At 55.3% G+C, this 22487-nt stretch overlaps 3 protein-coding genes across 3 annotated transcripts; 1 reads left to right on the forward strand and 2 right to left on the reverse strand.

Annotated features, from left to right (window-relative positions):
- RPL11 (ribosomal protein L11) lies at positions 1 to 3797 on the reverse strand. Its single transcript, XM_064398356.1, has 6 exons — positions 3724 to 3797; positions 3307 to 3457; positions 1836 to 1942; positions 1377 to 1508; positions 898 to 1008; positions 1 to 79 (listed from the first exon to the last, which is right to left on the reverse strand). The coding sequence occupies exons 1-6, from the start codon at positions 3727 to 3729 to the stop codon at positions 50 to 52; spliced, it is 537 nt and encodes a 178-aa protein (XP_064254426.1). The 5' UTR covers positions 3730 to 3797; the 3' UTR covers positions 1 to 49.
- A 737-nt stretch (positions 3798 to 4534) lies between these two features.
- On the forward strand, positions 4535 to 9040 carry PPT1 (palmitoyl-protein thioesterase 1). The gene is made up of 9 exons (XM_064398143.1): positions 4535 to 4670; positions 4920 to 5029; positions 5785 to 5912; positions 6661 to 6731; positions 7443 to 7545; positions 7616 to 7706; positions 7812 to 7910; positions 8071 to 8142; positions 8446 to 9040. Exons 1-9 carry the CDS (start codon positions 4571 to 4573, stop codon positions 8566 to 8568), a joined length of 897 nt encoding a protein of 298 aa, XP_064254213.1. The 5' UTR covers positions 4535 to 4570; the 3' UTR covers positions 8569 to 9040.
- Positions 9041 to 9174: 134 nt separating this feature from the next.
- On the reverse strand, positions 9175 to 22430 carry CAP1 (cyclase associated actin cytoskeleton regulatory protein 1). Its single transcript, XM_064398142.1, has 13 exons — positions 22299 to 22430; positions 16701 to 16813; positions 16380 to 16480; positions 15898 to 15975; positions 13982 to 14125; positions 13440 to 13525; positions 12922 to 13027; positions 12666 to 12837; positions 11905 to 12080; positions 11594 to 11717; positions 11411 to 11493; positions 10829 to 10972; positions 9175 to 10507 (listed from the first exon to the last, which is right to left on the reverse strand). The coding sequence occupies exons 2-13, from the start codon at positions 16792 to 16794 to the stop codon at positions 10424 to 10426; spliced, it is 1392 nt and encodes a 463-aa protein (XP_064254212.1). The 5' UTR covers positions 16795 to 16813; positions 22299 to 22430; the 3' UTR covers positions 9175 to 10423.
- Positions 22431 to 22487: the final 57 nt, after the last annotated feature.

The following is a 22487-nucleotide window of genomic DNA, read 5'->3' on the forward strand; positions in this document are numbered from 1 at the left end:
TTAGGGGTTAGAAAAATTTATTTACTTCTCTGGAAGTAACAGGAACTGCTCATTTACCGGGAAGGATGATGCCATCATACTGTGAGGGGAAAAGAAAAAAAATAAAATAAGAACCAAGTGAGAAATCAGCGCCAGGTAAAAGCACAGTGCTGCTGTGCAGAAAACCTGCATCACCAGATTCTTCCAAGCCCACACGGACGTGGCAGAGCAGTTTCCCTGTAGCCAGCTGGAATGTGCTGTGCTGGAATGTCCAAGGGGCTGTGCTCAGGTAAGAGCACAGATCCCTGAAACAAGCAGCCCAAAATCCGGGCCCTGAGGGTATCTGTGCCACATCCAGCACAACCAGGCAGCATGGGGGAAACAGGAATTCAGCAAGCTCAGGCAGCAGTGTGACCTGCACAGGGTGTGACCTGTGTAGGTCCAGGCAGACTCCACTCTTTTTAGCAAAAAAACCCCCAAGAAACTACCAGGAGTCTCCACCTCTGATATTCCAACCCAGGTTTCAGCAGCTGCCATTCATTATCCTGTTATTGACTTTATAGACAGATAAAACCAAGATTTTGTTTTATTTGTGGATCCCTCCATCCTCCAAGTCTGTCAGCTGAGGCTGGAGCTGTGTCAGCCCAACAAATGCTAACCCTGCCTCCTGCCTCACAAACGTGCAGCTCCTCCAAAAGCTGAGGCCAAGAGCTGGTGACTCCTCCAGCTCTCCTGCCAAGAGCTGCTCTTTCAGCTCAGCACACCCAAAAATGCACAAATGTTCCTATTTCCAAGCAGCAGCTTCTACTGCTCTGGGACAGCAAAAACCCACGATTTAAGCACTAATTAAGATCTGGTGATGTGCTCCAGCCTTCCCACGAGGCATTCTGCTGGACACAAAGCAGAGGGGGACTGTACCTTCTGCTGGAACCAGCGCATGGCTTCCTCCTTGCCGATCCTGTGCTTGGCCCCGATGTTGCCAGTCCTGCGCTTCTTGTCAGCAATGCTGAAACCCGGCCTGCCCAGCACCTGCAGGACAAAGCCAGCAGCACTGCTTCATCCTGCCTGTCCTAAACTGAACAGGGTTCCAGGAGGGAAGCCTGGAGTTCCCTCATTTCCTCATCAGCGATGCCTTGGTGCTCCCTCCTTCCCCAAACCCAGCCCTGCTGCTCTGTGTTATCCCAGGAGTTGCTGTCAGAGCAACTTGTGTTGTTTCTGAAGAGGCTTTGTGAGATTTGTCATAAATCAGGGGTTTTATGGCAGCTCTGGGAATCTCAGATTAAAAAAACATCAACAAACCCCAAGTTTATCTTTGGCAGCGAGTCCATGGGAGGCAGTGCTCGCTCCAGGCTCCTTCTGGAGCTCTCCCACAAGCCTAGCACACAGGGAATACTCACCACGTAGAAATCCAGGCCGTAGATCCCAATGCTGGGATCGTATTTAATGCCCAGATCGATGTGTTCCTGGATTCCAAAGCCAAAGTTGCCCGTGTCTGAGAAGTTGTTTTTCCTCAACTCGTATTCTCGCACCTGAAACGTTGGTTCTTGGTCATTATTTTGTTCCTGACTGGAAGGAGAATTAAAACTCCTGCACACTACCAGACCCCCAACCCGCTCACAAGCTATTCACCCCAAAAATTTTACTTCCAAATCCCAGCAGCAAAGACAAAACCCCAAAAGAAATCAGCTGCTGCACCAATTAGCTCTTAAATAAGGCTGAAACAGCACCCAGGTGAAGTGTGAACATTTCTGACCTGTACCTGGGTCAGGCACATCACCTGGGAGCACACACCCCTTCGGTCAGAAAGGAAAAGTTCTGATCCTTCACCGAGCAGAGGTGCAGCTGAAAATCCTCACCTTGAGCCCCTTCTCCAGGATCTCCTCGGCCTTGGCCCCGCGAACCGTGCAGTGAACGGCGATCTTCTCGTTCCTCCTGATCCCGAAGGACCTCACCGTGTACCGGGCTGTGGGCAGCAAGTCACCCTGAGGGGGCAGCCAGGGATCTCCCTCCCGGGGAATCCGAGCTCTCAACACCGAAAGATTCAAGGGAATGACACAGAACCCAGCAGCCCGCGCCCCGGATTGAGGGGTGCCGGCCAAGCGGCAGCCGGAGTGTGGAGACAGAACTAAAACACCGCGAGTCCCTGAGGATTGAAGGCTCCCAGTTCTCCCGACCCGAGCTCTCCTGGAGCTTTTCCTTTCCTGGGAACCGCGCTGCACCCACGGGAAAGGGTGGGAAACAGCCGAGGAAACAGCCAGGGGAAAAAGGGAAAGGAGGGAAAACAGCCAGGGGAAAAATGGGAAAGGAGGGAAAACAGCCAGGGAAAAAACGGGAAAGGAGGGAAAACAGCCGAGGAAACAGCCAGGGGAAAAACCGGAAAACAGCTGAGGAAAAAAACGGGAAAGGAGGGAAAACAGCCAGGGGAAAAACGGGAAAGGAGGGAAAACAGCCGAGGAAACAGCCAGGGAAAAAATGGGAAAGGAGGGAAAACAGCCAGGGAAACAGCCAGGGGAAAAACCGGAAAACAGCTGAGGAAAAAAACGGGAAAGGAGGGAAAACAGCCAGGGGAAAAAGGGGAAAGGAGGGAAAACAGCCGAGGAAACAGCCAGGGGAAAAAAAATGGGAAAGGACGGAAAACAGCCAGAGGAAAAAATGGGAAACACCCGAGGAAACATCCAGGAAAAAAACGTGAAAGGACGGAAAACACCTGAGGAAACAGCCAGCGGAAAAAAATGGGAAAGGATGGAAAACAGCCAGGGAAACAGCCAGGGAAACAGCCAGGGGAAAAATGGGAAAGGAGGGAAAACAGCCGAGGAAACAGCCAGGGGAAAAACTGGAAAACAGCTGAAGAAAAAAACGGGAAAGGACGGAAAACACCCAAGGAAAAAAACGGGAAAGGACGGAAAACAGCCAGGGGAAAAACGGGAAAGGAGGGAAAACAGCCGAGGAAACAGCCAGGGAAAAAAACGGGAAAGGAGGGAAAACAGCCGAGGAAACAGCCAGGGAAAAAAAAAGGGAAAGTATGGAAAACAGCCAGGGAAAAAAACAGAAAAACAGCCGAGGAAACAGCCAGGGAAAGAAACGGGAAAGGACGGAAAACAGCCAGGGAAAAAAAAAACGGGAAAGGAGGGAAATCACCCGAGGAAACAGCCAGGGGAAAAAAACGGGAAAGGACGGGAAACACCCAGGAAAACAGTCAGGGGAAAGGACGGAAAACAACCGAGGAAGCAGCCAGGGGAAAAAACGGGAAAGGACAGAAAACAGCCAGGAAAACAGCCAGGAAAACAGCCAGGAAAACAGCCAGGCGGGGCTGCTCCGCACGCTCACCCTTGGAGAACACGGGCGTCTGGCCCGTGAGCTGCTCCAGCACCTTGGCGGCGCGGGTGAGCCGATCCCCGCTCTCGCCGACGCAGATGTTGAGGCAGAGCTTGCGGATGCGCAGCTCCCGCATCGGGTTCTCCTTCTCACCCTGCTCCTGCTGCGGACAGAGCACGCCGGGGCTCACCGGGGCCGCCCGGGCCCCGGCACGCCGCGGGCGGACCCCGCGCCCCGCCGGCCGCTGCACCGGGCGGGCCGCGGCCCGTCACGGCAGCCGCCCCCCCGCCTCCTCCGCGCCCATCCCGCCCCCGCGCCCCTCCCGCCGGCCTCCCCCGCTGCCGCCCGCACGGGCCGCGCCCGGGAGAGCCCCGGCGAGCGCGGATGGCGGCGGATGGAGGCGGCCCGGCCCGCGGCCCCGGCACTCACCGCCATGATGGAGGCGGGGAAGAGGCGGGCGGGGCGCGGCCGCGGGGAATTGTGGGAGCGCGCGCGGCGGCGGCGCCCCCTGGCGGGCGGAGGGCCGGGTTGCCATGGCAACCCCCGTCCATTAATGCTCATTAATGAAAACGCAGCCAAATATTAATTAGGGTTAATATTAACAGCAATTGCAATTAAACGAGAGAGGGGGAAACAACCCAAACGTGCGGTGCGCAATGCAGTTGTTCAGCAGACCTGGTTGGTGCAGGAATCCTTCCTGAACCCCAGTTTCTGTGCTGGGAATGACTTTCCCTCTGTGGGATATTCCTTTGGGATCAGGTGTCCCACGGCTTCTTTTGAGAACCCCCTCACTGGCAGAGCATGAAACCAAAAAAAAAACAGAAAAAGAAGAAATAAGAGTTCTGACTTAGGATAGACATGACGTAGAGAAAATCCAAACCAAAGTTCATTCTTCCTGCATGGGGGCGATTTTAAACCTTTATTCCTCCCCTTAGGATCGTCCCTGCAGGAATGGGGGCAATTTTAAACCTTTATTTCTCCCCCTAGGATCCTCCCTGCAGGAATGGGGGCGATTTTAAACCTTTATTTCTCCCCTTAGGATCGTCCCTGCAGGAATGGGGGCGATTTTAAGCCTTTATTTCACCACTGCCAGCTGCTACAGAAGAAAGGGGAGAAGAAGGAACTGTCCCAAATTTGGGATTTCTGGGCGGGACTCGAACCCGCGGCCCCGGAGGCCCGAGGCCACGCCCCCTTTAGACCACGCCCACTCCTTGTTTGTCCCTGCCCAGTGTCACGCCCCGCCCCTCGCCGGCGGCGGGTCATGTGACTGGCCAAGATGGCGGCGCTCAGGGCGGCGGTGCCGGTGCTGGCGCTGCTCGGGCTGGGCCTGGGCCCCGCGGCCGCCGCCGCGCCCCTGGTGATCTGGCACGGCATGGGTGAGCGGGACCCGCCGCTAGAGCCGCGGGGCTGGGCTGGGGGCCGGGCGGGGCCGGGGGCCGCTCGCTGCCGTGCCCCGCTCCGCCGGTGCCGGCGGGCAGCGGGAGGTGCCGTGCTGTCCCTCCCGGTGCCGTGCTCTCCCTCCCGGTGCCGTGCTCTCCCTCCCGGTGCCGTGCTCTCCCTCCCGGTGCCCCTGGAGCTGAGGTGAGGCCCGCGGCCGTGGCGCATCTCGGTGTTCCCTCCGGCAGGAGACAGCTGCTGCAATCCGGTGAGCATGGGCTACATCCAGAAACTGGTGGAGAAGAAAATCCCGGGGATCTTCGTCCTGTCGCTCAAGATCGGCAGCAGCCTGCTCCAGGTGAGGGGCTGAGCCTCTGCGGCCGCGGGTCCGGCGGGATCCCAGCGGGATTCCTCTGGCGATCCCCTCCTCTCGCTGAGGTAAACTGCTCTGACAGGCAGAGCCCGCTAAAGTCCGGCTAATGCCGGCAGAAAAGCACCGGGCAAAACAAATCCCTGGCCTAAATTGGATTAATATGCAAATCCAGCGATTAGCACACCCCAGGCAGGGCAGGCAGGGCGGGGGAGGGAGGGAGCTGAGGCAGGGATTTGTCCCTGGCCACGCTGCTCCTCTGCCAACATTGATTGACCTCAGGGAAATCAGTTCCACAGCTCTGCACCTTCGTGGGCTTTCCCAGGGCTTTTGTAGTGCTGTGGCATTTATTGGAATGATTTCTCAGGGCACTCTGGGGTGCTTTTCTGGGTTCTGGAGCAGTTTGATTTTTAATTTTTTAATTTTTTTTTAACAAAATCTGAAGAGATTCAAGTTGTGAAGGAGTTTGGGGAAATGCCACTGCCCCTTTTGAGACACTTTTGGCAACCAGAGCAGGAGGGGGAGGGAAGTGAAGGTGAGGGGAGAGGGAAGTGAAGGTGAAGGGAGAGGGAAGTGAAGGTGAGGGGAGAGGGAAGTGAAGGTGAAGGGAAGCTCAGAGCTGAAATTTCACTTCTGCCCCCGTGAAAGCTCAGGTCCCCTTTCCAAACCCCAAGCCCCAGTGCTGTGCCTGCAGAGCTGCAAACAGCCCCAGCTCCAACCAGTGCCCCCTGCTCTGCCCCCAGGACATGGAGAACAGCTTCTTCATGAATGCCAACGAGCAGGTGAGCCAGGTGTGCAGGCAGCTGGCCACGGAGCCCCGGCTGCGGGGAGGCTACAACGCCATGGGCTTCTCCCAGGGAGCCCAGTTCCTGTAAGTGTGCCCCTGGCCAGCCCCCGGGGCTCTGGGGGCTCCCCCCCTCGTGGCTCACCCTCCAGAAGTGCCCAGCACACACAGAATGTTAATTCCTGAGTGCAGCAGTGCTGTGAGGGGGCGGGCTGTGTTTCCCTGCTGCTCCAGGCAGGTTACATGCCCTGCCAGTGTTGCCCCAGTGCCCAAACCCACAGAGGGCAGCTGTCGGGATGAAAGGACACAGCTCTGAAGGGGAAATACTGGTTGGGTGTCAGCAAAAAGGTTTTTACACAAAGGGTGGTAAATTCTGGAATGTTCTGCCCAGGGAGGGGGTGCATCACCATCCTGGGGGGGTTTGACAGGGCCTGGCTGTGGCACTGGGGGCCAGGTGAGCTGAGCTGTGGGGCTGGGGGGGACTCTGATCTCGGAGGTCTCTTCCAACCCAGTGACTGTGAATGTGATTCTGTGATTCTGTGGCTCTGTCACTGTAATTCTGTGATTGTGTGACTCTGTCACTGTAATTCTGTGATTTTGTGACTCTGTGATTCTATGACTCTGTCACTCTGTAATTCTGTGATTCTGTCACTCTGTCACTGTCATTCTGTCACTCTGTGATTCTGTCATTTTGTCACTCTGTCACTCTGTCTCTGTGACTCTGTCACTCTGTCACTGTGATTTTGTCCCTCTGTGATTCTGTCCCTCTGTCCCTGTGTCCCTGTGTCCCTGCTGCTGGGGCTCAGGCCCTGCTCAGCCCCTTGCTGTCCCCCAGGAGGGCTGTGGCCCAGAGGTGCCCTGCTCCTGCCATGCTCAGCCTCATCTCCATCGGGGGACAGCACCAAGGTACAGCCCCAGCCCCTGCCACAGCCCCTGGCACCTCTGGGGCCCTGCCCTGCACTCTGAGCACTTTCTCACTAATTAAATTGTCCCCTTGTCCTGCCTGGGTCTGATGAGTTTGGCCCAATTAGTGTTTGCTGATTCATTATCTTGATCTTGCTTAATCGGCAGTGGGGAGGGAGCTGTGGCAGCAGCGGGCTGCTCTGCCTGGGGGGGATTCTCACACGCCTTGGGAGCTCTTGGGATGGGTTATTTTGTGGGAAATCTGTGGAACTGAACCTTCCGGGGGCATTTTACAATCAGCATCCCCAAGGAAAGGGGAGTTGTGAGAAGGAATTCAGGAGTGCGGGGTTGAGAGAATGAATGAACTCCAGATGCTCTGCCCTGGGGATCCCACAGCTCCTGGGGCTGTTTGTTTGTGGTGGAGAGGGAGGGCTGTTTGTTTGTTTGTTTGTTTGTGGTGGAGAGGGAGGGGCTGTTTGTTTGTTTGTTTGTGGTGGAGAGGGAGGGGCTGTTTGTTTGTTTGTTTGTGGTGGAGAGGGAGGGTTTCATGGCAGCACCCAGCACTGCCCGTCCCCTCTCTGTGCCACAGGGCTGCCTGAGGAGCTGGCAGAGCTAAAAGCTGCCTGGGTAACTCTTCTCCTGCAGTGCCAGGGGTGTCTCCTGAGCAGCAGGAGGGGTGCAGCCCTGCTTGCTGACTGAGCTGTGTCCTGCCAGGGGTGTATGGCTTCCCACGCTGCCCTGGGGAGAGCTCCCACCTCTGCGACTGGATCCGCAGGACGCTGGACCTGGGAGCCTACAGCAAGGCAGTGCAGGAGCAGTGAGTACAGCCCGGGGGGCCTGGCAGCAGCTCTGCCTCTGCAGCTGAGCCCCCTCTGTCCCCTCTGCAGCTTGGTGCAGGCAGAGTACTGGCACGACCCGCTCAAGGAGGAGGAGTACAGGAAAAGCAGCATTTTCCTGGCTGACATCAACCAGGAGAGGGTGAGGACACTGCTGGCAGCAGGACAGCCTGGGGAAGGTTCAGGCTGAGGAGTTTCCCTGTCTCTGGGCTCTCCAGGGGCTTGGATGTGTTCTGCTTCCATCCAGGGCATCAACGAGACCTACAAGAAAAACCTGATGGCTCTGAAGAAGTTTGTGATGGTGAAATTCCTCAACGATACCATGGTGGACCCTCCAATCTCTGAGGTGAGGAAGGCAGGGCAGCTTTTGGGGCCTCCTTGGCTCTGGTTTGTCCTTTGGGGGCAGGCTGGGCACTAACCCAGGCCTGGCACTGCCCTGGAAGCTGCTTGGCTCCTGGCAGCCCTTCAGCAGCTCTTCCTGCACTTTTTTATCCATTTTTTTGCAGTGGTTTGGGTTTTACAAAAGTGGCCAAGCCAAGGAGACCATCCCACTGCAGGAGACGTCGCTGTACAAAGAGGTGAGTTCTGGGGGCTGGGGGCTTCTGCTGTGCCCCCTTTCCTGTCCCTGGGGCCTCTCTTGTCACTCCTGGGGCGTTGCTCCCCCTGCCAGAGCTGCTGTTTGGGGGGACATTTCCCTCAGCCATTCCTGGCATGGTGGAACCCTGGGAGTGACCCTGGAGGTTCCTGCCTGGCTCAGGATCCCCCTCAGAGTTTCAGGAGCTCTGGTTCTGATCCAGGCTTTGCTCCAGGACTCCCCTGGAATCCCTCTCCCCCTCCTTGAGGAGGAGAGCAGAGCTGGAATCTCCCCCTTGTCCCCACAGGATCGCCTGGGGCTGCAGGAGATGGACAAAGCAGGGAAGTTGGTGTTCCTGGGGGTGCAGGGGGACCACCTGCACTTCTCCGAGGAGTGGTTTGACAGCTCCATCCTCCCCTTCCTCCACTGAAGCTCCCTGGGCAGGGTTTTCCACTGGAACTAACTCCAGGCACTGTGCACAGCCCTCGGTGCAGCCAGGGCTTTGGGGAGGGGTTCAGCTCAGGGGGGCTCAGCTCAGGGGGGTGTTCCAGGCTGGAACTGCACTCCCAGCTGGGCTGAGCCCTGCCCTGGCTCTGCCCCAGGGCCTGGGGGATGCCCCCAGCTCTCAGAGCTCCTGCAGGGCACTGTTCTGGCAGTGTTAACCCAGCTCACTGCAGGGATCAGCACTCATGGCTGCCTGCAGGGCACTCATGTTACAGCCCACACTTCAGGATGGGGGAAAGGCAAATTTAGGGGTTTCTGGGGAAAAAAAAAATTACAAAAAGAGGGTTTGGAATTCAGCAGTATTAACAGCTTGAACAGTTTTCAACTAATGGCTTGGTTTATGTTCTTTTGTACAACTGAAATCAATAAAGAACTTGCCACTAACCAACTAAATAAAAGCTTGGACTACTGCTGCCTGTGTTTGGAGGGAAGTCTGGGAAGTATTCCAAGGAATCAGGGCAGGGCCAGGCAGAGAGGGGGAGCTGGTCCTGCCTGGCTCCTGTGTGCCCCCAGAAAGAGACAAGAGCCACAGTAATGAGCAAGTTGGCATTAACTTTATTCTATCTTCTGTATAATTTTAAGTACATAAGAAAGGTTTTTTTCACAAGCCTCAGGAGAAGACAAGTACAAGTCACAGGACAGTTTCAAAATAAAAAAATTGCATAATTTTTTTTGTTTTGTTTTTGTAAGTTTTGTACTAGAGAAAAAGAACATTGACACTTTACAGAAGAAATGCATTTAAGATTTGCTTATGCCACCCGAGGCGTTGGAAAAATGAAGGTCAAAGCACGTGCAGCTCCCTTTGTGGGGCAGTACAGTACTGTGTGATCCATCCCTCTGCTCCAGGGCCCTGGAGCAGAGGCTGCAAGCTTCCACCAAAATAAAGAGCCAAGCAACAGGGGGGATAAAAGGGGGAGGATTCAGAGGGGGCTGATTGCAGGTGAGGAAGAGAGTGATGAACCCACTGGATCCAACTCTGGTATGTACAGCTCTGCACTGCTGACCTGGAATGGAGGAGCTCCTTCCTCTGGGGAAGGGCCCAGCTCAGAAAAGCCATCCTGGCAGACTGAACCCGAGCTCAGCTGCTCCAGGAAGGAAGCCCTGGGGCAAAGGTTGCCTTGTGGAGGTGGAGGGCTGGTGGGATGAGAGGTGCTCAGCTCCAAGCTGCCAGCCAGGCTGCCGTGGTGACAGCACTGCAGCCCTCCTGTGGCACTGGGGCATGGAAGCCTCCTGTCATGGCACAATCTGGAATGCACCGAGCTAGTGGGAATGATGCAAGAGAAATCAGGGTGGGAGTGGCCCAGCTCCTCAGCCTTTGGTCCCACAAAACCGTTCCCACGTGCTGTGGTGGCTGCAGGGAGCTGCAGGGAGCAGCCTGCAGGAGCTGCCAGGACAGCTGGGGCTGTGGCCTCCAAGAGACACTCCTTAAAAAGGGGACAACATTCCTCTCACATCAACAGTTTTGCTTAAAGGCAATACAAAAACAACACTCTGAAAGCCAACTGCCAGGACTGGCTGTGAAGTTCACCTGTGGTGCAGTTAGATGGGACAAGGGGAGAGAAAAAAGAAACCTTCCTGCTGAGAGAGGTGACAAGCACTGCCCCGCCAGCACCCCAAGCCCCAGGCAGAGGAAGCTCAGAGATGGCAGGCAGCTGTGTCTCTCGGGTAGAGGAGAAGCAGTTTGAGAGCAGAAAGGTACAAGGAATCTAAGAGAATCATCTGAAAGCAGATTTGTCCCACAGCAGGGCCAGGGGAGGGCGTGAGCCTTGGAGCTTTTGGGCTTAGCCAGCAATTTCTGTCACAGTGGTAACCAACTTCTGACCGTTCCACACTGTCTTGAACTGTTCTGGGACAGGGAATTCAGTCTGGAGGGTGAAAACAGAAAGCTGTTGTCAAAAATCAGTTCATGGCTGACATTAGTAACCACTCCCACTGCTTCAGGCATTTCTTTTCTCTTGCCCCCAGGAGATCCTGAGGAAGAAGCAGCTCTCACAAACCAGCAATAATCTTATTTACAGATGATTTTTTTTTGCTATTTTTATAAATCAGATCATCACTCACAACCTCCAAACTCCACCAACTTCCCCCCACTGTAACCAACACTCCCTGCAGGGCTTTAGCAAGGCAGAGCTCCTGCAGCCCCCAGCCCCAGCAGGGCTGCAGGGGGATTCCCAGGCTGCACTTACAAAGTCTCCCCCCTCGGTGGGGATGAGCACGTTCATCTCTGAGGACTTGGCACTGACGATCTCGCAGTCCAGGGAGCTCTTGCTCAGGTACACGTGGCACCCATCTGTCTTGTTGATGGAAATTGTTGGCACTTTACCCATGACCTGGCAGGGCCAGAGCAGAATTAGCTTAAACTGGACAGCCACAGCATTTTTTGGTGTGTTTTCTTTCAGGGCAAGAGGTTTGAGTCCAAGCCCTCCCCTTGATTCAGATATTTCCACCTTTAGCAAAAATCCAAAGTTTTTGTTTTAAATTTTCCCCAGTTTCATGTTCTGACCTCTTCAGAACAAAACCTGAGCCAGCACTGGGCAAACTGACCATCCCAAATCAGACACCCACACTGAACTGGAATAAAACCTGCTGCTGGCCTCCTGCTTTGGCAGCCAAATGTGCTTTCTACCAAACCCTGAAACAGCTCAAAGACACAAATGTCAGCCCTTTCCCAAGGGACAGGTGGTGTTTCATGGGTATTCTCCTCAGCTGCACACTCCTGGGCTGGAAATGCAACTGCTCCAGAGCCAGAGAGAGACCAGGCCCCTCACCTGAACTTTAACATCCCTGCTGTTGATGATCTCCACAATGCCCACCACGTCATCAAACACCAGGCCCAGCTTCTTGCAGTTGTCTGCAAAGAAAAGCAGATGAGGGCACAGAGGTTTTGGAGGCTCCAGCTCCTGCTCACACAGCAGCAGGCAGGAGCAGCTCCCAGGGCTCTCCCCACTCACCGAGGGTGATGGAGTTGATCTTGCCCTTGATTTGGAGTGTGCTGTTTGTGCACTTGAACACATATGCTACCTGCTTCAACTCTGTGTCACTGATGACCAGGTTAGTGGCATTCTCCTGGTTTTCCTGGAAAGGCAGGGGAAACACCCTTCATTTTCTGAATGCAGAGCAATTAACCCATTAAAACCCCTTTAGAAACAAACAGGTGCCTTCAGGCTGGTGCCTCTTAGGAGAAAGTTGTCCAGAAGAGCCCCCTTTGCTTCTCCAAAGCTCCCATCCCTCCAACCCACCCCTGCCAGCACCAGGCACTCACCACTCTCCACTTTTTGCCTTCTAATTCTAGCAATGGAGGTGCCTTTGGGGAGGGATTAGCATTACAGGCAGGTTTGGGAGCAGTGAAGGGTTTGGGGCCAGTTCTCACGGGGCCCCCTTGGTTCTTCAGGGCTGGATTCTTGTGGGTTTTCATGTCATCTGAGACGTGCCTCAAGCCTGCAAGAGAAGGCAAACCTGAGAGCCAGCTCCCCAAGCACCAGTTACACCAGTCAAGATAACACTTGTCAAAGCACAAATAAACTCCTGACACTGGGGCTAAGCTGAGCCCAAGCGTGAGTGGCAGGAAGGGAAGGAGGAAGCAGGAAATGCTGGTGCAATATTGACAAGAGCACAGTGTGAACCACAGACCCAGAGTGTGCCAGCTCTTCCACTCTGCAGCTGGGAGAAGCCCTGAGCCCAGCACCCCATGAACTGCTGTGCCCACCAGGTAACACAAAAAAGGGAAAAACTGTGCAAACAACAGCTGCCAAATTGCACTTTTTGTACCAGAAAGATGCAGGCAACCAAAGGGCTCAGCCTCAGGGATTTACAGCTGGCAGTTCATGCCTTGCTCCACCTGCCAGACGAGGGTGACAATTCTCCCCCAGGAGCGCTCCCTTTCTCCCTGGCAAAGTGCCAGTCCCAGACTGGGATTTTATGTCCTTTTTTAAGCAGGTGCACTGAGGGGCAGCAGGAAAGCAGGGAGCAGCAGGAGCAGCAGCAGCAGCAGGGCAGTCCCTCCCTCCCCGAGGCCTGACCTACCCGAGGTGATCCCCTCTCCCCGGTTGATCTGCGCGAAGAGCGCCGAGCGCGAGGCCGAGTCGTCCGTGCTGGAGCTCACGGGGGCAGGAGGAGGGGGAGGCCCTGGGGGTGGGGGTGCAAGCCCAGCCGGGGGGGCAGGGGCTGCTTTAGCCCCTGCTGTGGCCACAGGACCCTGGAAGAGCAGAGAAGAGGGAGGCAGTGGCACGGCTGCTCCGCGGGGCTCCCTGCGGAGCCAGCACTCTCTTTGTGCACTCACTGTTTTGCTCCAGGTCAGCCCCGTGGTGTGGTACTCTTTGATGTAGGCCTGCAGCTCTGTCCAGATGCTCAGGTAAGCTTTCACCCAGTCCACTTGTTTCTTATCTCTGAGAACACAAAGAGGAGGAATAGCATTTGCCTTTCCTGGGTTCTTTTGTTGCAACACGGTTTGTTAAATTTTTGCTCTCCTCCACGAACCCTTGGAGAAAAGGGTGCTGGGCAGCTTTGACACCTACAGCCTGTCCCACAGCCAGAGTCCCAGCAAGTTCAAAAGTCACCCCCACCAAGCCAGATTTGAGGATTCTAGTTATTTCTCGAGTATTTGGATGGTAAAAATGTGTTCCTGTGTGCTGTTCCCTTGGAATGCTGACTGGAAGTGCCAGAAGTGCTCTGGGGTCAGAGCACAGCACAGAGCCAATTCCATGATTCCAGAGGCTGAGGGAAGGGCTGTGGGCAGAGGCTGGAGCAGCCCCAGCTGGCCAAGCTCAGCACCACCCCCAAGAGAAAAGCTCAACTTACACATCCTTGTACTCCTTGAGGATCCTGTTGGTGTAAAACATGGCAGCATCAGTCATCTCCTTCACGTAAGGACCAGGCTTTGGGGCCTAGAGCACAGAGAACACGTTGGCACTGAGCAGCCCACCAGAGCCCAAGGAAAAGCCCTGCCTATGGCTGATGTTTTGTGTGAGGAGACAAAAACCTTGACTTTATGTTTCAGAAGGCTGATTTATTATATTATGGTATATATTATATTCAAATGATATACTAAAACTATATTAAAAAGAATAGAGAGAAAAGGATTCAAGAGAAGGCTAGAAAGAACAAGAATGGAATGGGATAACAAAGGCTCCTGACTCTCAGAGAGTCCAAGCCAGCTGATTGTGATTGGCCATTAATCAGAAACAATTAACATGCACCAATCACAGCTGCACCTGTTGCATCCCACAGCAGCAGACAGTTATTGTTCACATTTCTTTCCTGAGGCTTCTCAGGAGAAAAAAATCCCAGCAAAGGATTTTTCATAAAATACCCTAACTACACCCTGCGCAAGGAGTCCTTACCATGGCCACCCAGCCCAGGGCAGGGATGCTCTCACTGACTGCTGACAAGTGGTTGAACAGTTTGCTGCCACGGTTCTTCTCCCTGAAGTTCTGCACGGCCTGGATCTGCTCCGAGATGGGCTTGAGGAGCTCTGAGAAGGCGTTCTGCACAACGACACACAGCGACAATTAGGGGGATTAATTAGCAGGGCTCTGCAATGGCTGCACAGCTGAGGTGATGCTGATTGCAGCTGGCACCAGTGGCTGCTGCAGCTCTGTCCAGGCCTGGCCTCTCCTGCTCCCACAGCCCAGCTCCTCCAGCTGAAGTCACTGCTCCCATCGGATCGGCGCCGTGGGAGAACGCCAAGAACTGTGACTCATGTTCCATCCAGGAGACACTGACAGAGCTTGTTAGTAACGAGGACAGAAATAGCATTTGCCTTTCCTGGGTTCTTTTGTTCCAACACGGTTTGTTAAATTTTTGCTCTCCTCCACGAACCCTTGGAGAAAGGGGTGCTGGGCAGCTTTGGCACCTACAGCCTGTCCCACAGCCAGAGTCCCAGCAAGTTCAAAAGTCACCCCCACCAAGCCAGATTTGAGGATTCTAGTTATTTCTCGAGTATTTGGATGGTAAAAATGTGTTCCTGTGTGCTGTTCCCTTGGAATGCTGACTGGAAGTGCCAGAAGTGCTCTGGGGTCAGAGCACAGCACAGAGCCAATTCCATGATTCCAGAGATGTCTCTGAGACAACTTTTCCTCCCTTCAGCATCGGAGACTCTCCTGCTGGTGGCAGCAGAGAGGGACAAATTTGGGCAAAACTTGCTTTCCAAAGCCTCAGCTTCTGCTTTTGCTGCTCCTTCCTCTGTTTAGATGAAAACTGAGAGGTCCCAAGCACCGCTGGCCAGGCCACACTTTCAGGAGCTCCAGCCCAGCAGCACATTCCAGTCACAGGATGGGGAAATTCTTCAGCACAAGCACTGAGAGCTCACACATTTTGCATTTTAAACTGGCTGCTCCAGAATTAGGCTCCTGCCAGACAACCTGCACAAAGAGCTACCCTAGATTAAGGCTGTTCTTTGTTCATAATCCTTTGTTTAAATAACGAGTCCGTGGGATTTGTGAGCAGGTTCTCAGGCTAGAGATTGCAGAGCTGCACCCCAGCAAGCCTGGTGGAACATAACAACCCTCCAACGCTGATTTTGGGGAAAAAGATGCAGATCTGTTTTGCAGTGAATAGGAAAGGAGCACAGAAATGCAGCTCCCACAATGTAACAGTAGAAGCCACCACTGAGATAATAACTGCAAAGAAAAGCAAGGTGGGATCCTGTTGCTCAGGAAAAAACAGTTCTCAGCAGGGAAAAGCCAATGCATTCAGGATCAGATTCTCAGCCACACATCCTGCTGAGAAGCAGCAGCCCAGGGTAAAGTGTTAAATTACCTGCTAAGGACAAATCAATCCTAAAAGCCCAGCCAGTATTCAGAGGCCATTCAGCAGAGACAAGTGTCTGCCCTGCTCCTGGAGGAGTTTGATGCCTGAAAGTCTCTGAGCATCACATAATGAAAAGCAGGAGCTACAGAAATGCCAGGGTGGCTCAGACAAGATCCTGTCTGCAGGCTCTCAGGGAGCAGTGATTGAGCAGAGCTGGTGCCAGGTGAAACTGGAGACAGAGGCTGGGAGCTGACAGCCCCAGGCTGCTCTGACAGCTCCACTGCTGCTGCCACAGCTGGGAAATGCCAATTCTGCAGCTCCCAGAACCAACACCCAGGGTTCTGCCCAGCACTGGGGAGCACCCAGAGCAGTTCATGCCTTCAGAGTGTGGGAAATCCCTGGTCAGAAACCTCTGCCCTCGGGGTCAGGGGTGGCTGGGAGTGTTGGGGGAACAAGGCTGGCACAGCTGGGCCAAAAGAGGAACTGGGGGAGGACTGGGGACACTCACCTCTGCTGGCTGCTGGTGCTGAGATGCCACCACCAGAAGAGCCCTCTCGCTCATCAAGCCTGCATGGACCATCTCAGCCTAAGGACAGACACAAACAGGAGGGGATTCCCTTGTGGCACATGAACAAATCACCCCAGCTGAGAGGAACCAGCCACGCTGACCCCACAGCACATTCCTGCAGGAGCCCATCCCCAGAGGAACCCCAGCAGGGCACCACAGCTCAGGGCTGGGCAGCTCTCAGGCCTCCCAAAGGCCTGCCCCAAGGTCTGTACACAGCCAGGCTCCCAAGGATTTCCAGGAGAAGGTTTGATTCACCCTGAGGGAATCTGGAGGTTATCTGGGCGTCTGCTTTGAACCCTCAGGGACTCTAAAGGTCCTGGGATACAGTGCTAGAGGAATGCAGACTCTGACAGCAAATTTGGCCCCTCCAGCCCCAAGGAGAGGCAGCACCCCCGGAGCAGAGGGGGAACAGGAGTCCTTACGTGCTTCTGCACATCCCCTCCAACTTCTCTGCTGATCTTGGTGTACTCGGCCACCGGCCCGGCCAGAAGGGCATCGAAAGCCTGCACGTACTGAGCCACTCCTGTGGGAAAAAGCAGAGCACAGGGATCACCAGGAGCACCCCCCAGGCTGCCACGGCCCCGGCTGCACCTCCCACCCACAGCCCAGGGCTGAGGAAGTGCTGCAGCCACAGAGTTTTGTCTCCACAGGCAGCCCCCTCCAGCCTGGCTCCCCCAGAGCCAGCTCCGTGCCAGCTCTGCACGGCTCTGGCACTGCCCTGGGAGGTGCTCTGGGCCTCTCACCTTTGGCAGAGGCATCTCCACACATGCCAGGGCCTTGGCACACGTTCTCCAGGCGCTCCACAGCCTTCTCCAGCCGCTCCACCAGCCTCTCCATGTCTGCTGCTGTCCACAACCTGCACGGACAGGAGACAATTACCTCCATGCCCAGGTGCCACAGAGGGTTTTGGGCTGTCTGGTACAAGCTCTACCAGTCCCAGGAGAACCACTCCTGGCCAGCTCTGCACCCTGAGGATGGCCAGCAGTGTACCCTGCCATTAGCAAAGGCAGCAGGGTTACACAACAGCCTCTTGCTGTTGCCACACTCGCTCCTTAATGGTTTCTATTCCATTTTAAGGACTCCTTATGTGTGTAAGGACATAAAACTTCCACTTTCTAACCTCGAAGCGACACAAAGGCCTGCCCAGGTTCTCACTGCAGTCAGCTCCTGGCCAAAGTCCCAGCTGTGACCACACAGCTCAACTGCTTTGCTGGGAGCTCACGGTGAAAACTACCGAGTTTGAACCTCCAAATGCATCTGCAAGGACCTCCTGGAGTCCTGAACTGCTCCCAGGAGCATCTGTGGGCTCAGGATCACCCCAGCACAGAGGCTGAGCCACGCTGGCACAGCCAAGGGGAGCAGCTGCACAGGCTGAGGCAGCAGAGCTGTTCTGCAACAACAGCCCCTGCTCTTCCTCTGCAGCTCTGCAGAGCCTCCTCTGCAGCCACCACACAGGAAAGAGGCCCAGGCACGCAAACCATTTGCTGCATGTCATCTGGAAAAAGTCTTAAAAGTCACATAAACTTTCCATTAATTACTGCTTTGCACCAAGCAACGAGACAGGTCATGCTCTCGGCACAGTAATGCCCAGGGAATGCAGGGAGGGAGCAGCAAAGTCACCACGGGCGTTTTTATCTTACCAGCACCCATCAGAAGATTTTACAGCATGAATCACCACGGTGGCCTGGACACAGCTTCCTTGTGAAGGGGTTGCTGCAGCCTGCAGGAGCTCAAACCCCTGCCTGGAGGAGGGGATCCTTCCCTAGAATGCTCCAGGAGGAAGGCAAGGGTTCCCTCAGCTGAGCTGCCCCGGATCCCCTCGGAGAGGAAACCCCAAGTTCCCACTCGAGTTTTGGAGTTTTGCTTTTGTTCACAGGCCCCCCCAGCCCTGCCGCTTCCAAGTGCACGTTTCACCTCATTTCCAGAGGATGTGGGGCAGCTCCAGCGTTAGTCACGAGCCCAGCACTGATGTCACAAGACAAACAAGGCCTTTTCCCAGCCCTTTTCTGCCTTTTGCAGCACGAGGGGCCAGGAGGAAGAGCAGCGCCTTCCTCCTCTGTCCCCGCTGAGCCGGGGGACACCGCACACAACCCCGACTGGATGGCTTCCAGATAAACTCTAAAAAAAGAGTCCAGAGGAGCTGAAACTCCGAGGCAGTCCCTCTGTCATCAGAGCAATGAGCAGCTCTCGTTTTGAATTCTGAGCCCTGCAGGGAGAGCACAGAACAGGCAGGAGAGCAGGGCTGGCTGCGCCGCCCCCGCTGCCAGCGCCCTCACCAAGGGTGGGCTCTGCCCCTGTGAGAAACACCAAGTGCTTTTAAAATGGTAAAATGTTAATAGTAATAACATGGTTATGAAAATAGCAATGTAGTTAGAGTAATAAAAATGTGGACAGTTTGGATTAGGACAATACGAGACAATAAAAACAGAGTTAGGGAGAGTCTGGGTACTTTTCTGGGCAAAATAAGCCCCAAAAAGGACACAGGTGAACAGAGGATTAACCCTTAAAAACAACAGCCTGTTGCACATTCATACACCTCACACATGATGCATAAATTCCATCCAAACAAAGGATTCTGTCTGGACAATGCCAACTTCTTCCCCTTAATCCTAACGTGGCGTTTTCAGGGTTGAGCAAAGTGGGAAGAAGTTGGTTTCTGCTGATAACAGAGCAATAAATTCTCTTTCTCTGACAGATTTAGGTGTCCTGTGCCTGCTATCTCGGTGAGAGTACCTCATTCCTTTCTTCAAAAAAATATCCCAGACACATAGTTTCTATTTTAACATTATGTTATAACTTGAAACTATATTTAACACACTACTTAAGGACAATTAACACAGCGTAACTTTCTAACGTAACACACACAATATTCATTTCAGTATTTGCGAAAATATTCATCAGAAAATATGCATTTTTCACATCCTCCCAAAAGAGCCACCTGCCAGGGAAGCTGTGCCACAGGGAAGGGCACACACAGAGCCCTGCTCTGCAGAGCTGATCCCCAGCTCATTCCAGGCCAGGCTCTAATCTGATCAGCCCCAGTGGCAAACTGCAGCTGGGCTCAGGATTACTGGGCAGAAAATCCAGATGGAAAACTGCCTCCTACCCCCAGCAGCAAAGGAAGCTGCTGGAGGAGCACATCCCCTCGGCTCTGGGTGGGATTGATGTCCCAAAATCTCCGCATTCCTTGGGACTGGAATCCTCCCTCTCCAGCTGACAAGTCCTGCCTTGTTTCTCCTGAGCCATCAGCTCCCAGTGCCCCACTCCAGCTCTGCAAACCTGCTGCTGTCAGGCAGATGGTGAACTCATTTTAATTTCCTTTTAATGGGTGGCATTAGGGCAACTTAAAAGATAAGTCAGGTGGTAAATTGGCAGCAAAATGAGAGCTAAGTGCAGGCAACCCAAAGTCCTGGGTCTCAGTCCCTCCTCTTGGCTCACCCTCCCTGTGCTCTTTGCCCTGTGGATGCAGCTATTTCTGCTGCCTGGATGCCCACACGGAGGGAAATAAAAAGATTGAGCTGTAACTAAATCAGAGATTGGCACCCAGAGATTACCACTCAGCAAGGAAAATAAAAACAACACCACAGCGGGCCTGCCCTGACTGCACCTAGAGAGTGTTCTGCCTGTTTGGATGTAAAATAATTCCACAGAAAGTGACAGATCCACTCCACAGGTCTCAGTACAAACTATCAGATCTCACTTCCCTTCTCCCAAGAGGAAGATGAGACACACAGACCACCCAAGAGTAATTTATTTTTTTTTTGTTCTACAGATCATCCTGGAGTCATTTTTGCTCTGCACATCACCCTGTGCTCCAGAGGGATGAGGGAGACTTTTCCAGCTCCCTGTGCAGGCCTGGAGATGCAGCTCTCCCTCCCAGGACCACAACACAGCACGTTTAAATCGTGTTCAAATTCAATTTGATTAGCAGCGGGCCAGAGGGGCCATTCCTTTTCACAGCACATTTGTTCATCTATCAACTGCCCTTTATTCCCATCACGGCCTGGACACGCTGTGCCACAAACAGAGCAATGAAAGGAAGGGATTTTACTGGTAAAAAATATCAGCTACCCCAAACCCTGCACGCCCCAGCAGGAGCAGCTTCCTGCTCGGGGAGCACCAAGGAGCAGCCTCAGAGCGAGCAAATCCTCAGAAAAACACCAAAAATGAAAGTTATTCGCCTGCCTGAGACAGCACATGAACCTGAGCCCTTTCTCAGACGTTCTGGAAGACACAAATGCTGGTTTTACAGCCAAAGCAAGTGCAGCCCACGCTGCTGCCACACTGCTGTCACACCCCGGCTTTGCATCAGAGACTTCCTGTTTCCACGGGCACAAGAAATAAAGATGGGACAACTAAATTAGGAACACACCACAGTTTATTCCTGAGCTGACACTGGAGTATCTCAGGGGATCAGCTACCGGATGATTTCCAACGTTTATATCTGCCAAAAGCCCAAAGAATTTTATTTTTTTTTTCCTTTTTTAAACAGTTCAGCTCCTCAAGGCAGGAATGATTTGAAGCAAGGCAGGAGTCAAAAGCCTGAATTTAGCCGGTGGTCAGGAGCAGCCATGAACACAAGACAGCTATTGCTGGTCCCAGCAGCTGCCAGGACAGAGATCTCAGCTGTTTATAGTCCAACAATACTTGCTGACACTGCGCCAGAACCCGTGCTGGCTGCTCCTTCTATTTCAGATCCACTTTATTTAGAAAACCAAGAGTGCTTTAAAAAAAAAATAAAAAAAAAATCTGGCCCCTATTCCAGCTCTCCCATACAACACATCCTCCTGAAGCCATCAAAAATGTTCCTTGGTGCTTTACCCACAGGTTAAGAGGGGGTTAAAGCCTGGCACTGGAGCAAAGGCTCCTTTTTCAGCACAATGATGTGAATTGGGAGGTTTGTGCCTGCCAGCCTCAGCTGCCACACTCCTCTCACTTCCCTTCCCTTCCCTGGCAGGGCGGTGAATCCAGCAGGGAGGTAACCAAGGACGTGGGCTCGAGCTGGGCTGGATGCAGCAGGGAGCTGCAGAGCAGGAATTCTGAGAGGGGGGGTTGCTCAGCATCCCTCCCGTGCTGGATCCAGCAGGGCCAGAGCAGGAATTCTGAACAGGGGGGGTTTCTCAGCATCCCTCCCGTGCCTCTCCAGCAGGGCTGGATGCAGCAGGGCAGGAATTCCAAGCGGGGGGATTGCTCCACATCCCTCCTGTGCCTGCTCCAGCAGGGCTGGATGCTGCAGGGCAGGAATTCCGAGCTGGGGGTTTGCTCCACATCCCTCCTGTGCCGGATTCAGCAGGGCCAGAGCAGGAATTCCGAGCTGGGGGTTGCTCTGCATCCCTCCCGTGCTGGATCCAGCAGGGCTGGATGGAGCAGAGCAGGAATTCCGAGCTGGGGGTTGCTCTGCATCCCTCCCGTGGCGGCTCCAGCACGGCCGCCTGCCTGAACTCCCCGCAGGAACAACCGGGGGCGTTTTTGGCTCCCAGAGAGCTCAGCAGCGTGCCAGGCTGGCAGAGAGCGGACACACGCAGCCGTGCCCGGGCTCCTCGGGGCTCTCCGGGGGCCGGGATGTGCGGACAGCCCGGTAATTGTGGTTTCCCCACCGGAACCCGAGGGAATCGCGCATTTCCCCCGCCCCGGGCACCCGCAGGGAGGAAGCAGCAACAGGCTGGGAGCAGGGGAAGCCGGGCTGCGGGGGAGAGCCGGGCCGGCCCCGCCTGCCCGGCCGGTGAGCGGAGCAGCCCCGGGAACCGGAGCAGCCCCGGGAACCGGAGCAGCCCCGGGAACCGGGCCCCGCCCGCGGGGGCGTCTGCACCGATCCGTGCCGAATTCACCCCAAAGCGTCCGGCCTCCACCGGGCCGGGGCTTCTCCCGCACCCCGGGATCCCCCAGGGCCCGCGCGGTGCCGCTCCCGGTGCTGGTCCCGGTGCCCGGTGCCGCTCCCGGTGATGCTCCCGGTGCCGCTCCCGGTGCCTGGTGCTGATGCCGGTGCCCGCTCACTCTCTCCGGTGCCGCCCCCAGATCTGCCCGTGTCCCGGTACCGGTGCCGCTCACCCTCAATCCCCACCCCCGGCCGTGCCCGGTGCCGGTACCGGCGCCGTTCACCCTCACACCCTCAGCCCCGCCGTGCCCGGTACCGCCGCCGTATCGCTCTCTCCATCCTCACACCCTCAGCCCCGCCGTGCCCGGTACCGGCGCCGCTCACCCCCACCCTCAGACCGCCAGCCCGGGCCGTGCCCGGTGCCGACGCCGGTGGCGCTCACCCCCACCCTCAGCCCCCCAGCCCCGCCGTGCCCGGTGCCGGTACCGCTCAGCCCACGCTCACACACCCATCCCGGTGCCCGTACCGCTGCCGGTGCCGCTCCCGCTCCGCCGCTCCCGGCGCCGCCCAGCCCCGCCGCGCCCGCCGCTTCCGGCCCCCGCCCCGCGCGCCGGATGTGCGCACGGCGCGGCGCGGCGGGGGGCGGGGCTGCGGGAGAGCCGCCGCGCCATTGGCGGGCGGCGGAGGAGGCGTGGCCAGAACCCTTGAGGGGTGC

Source organism: Passer domesticus, chromosome 24, assembly GCF_036417665.1.
Source record: "Passer domesticus isolate bPasDom1 chromosome 24, bPasDom1.hap1, whole genome shotgun sequence".
Taxonomy (NCBI): domain Eukaryota; kingdom Metazoa; phylum Chordata; class Aves; order Passeriformes; family Passeridae; genus Passer; species Passer domesticus.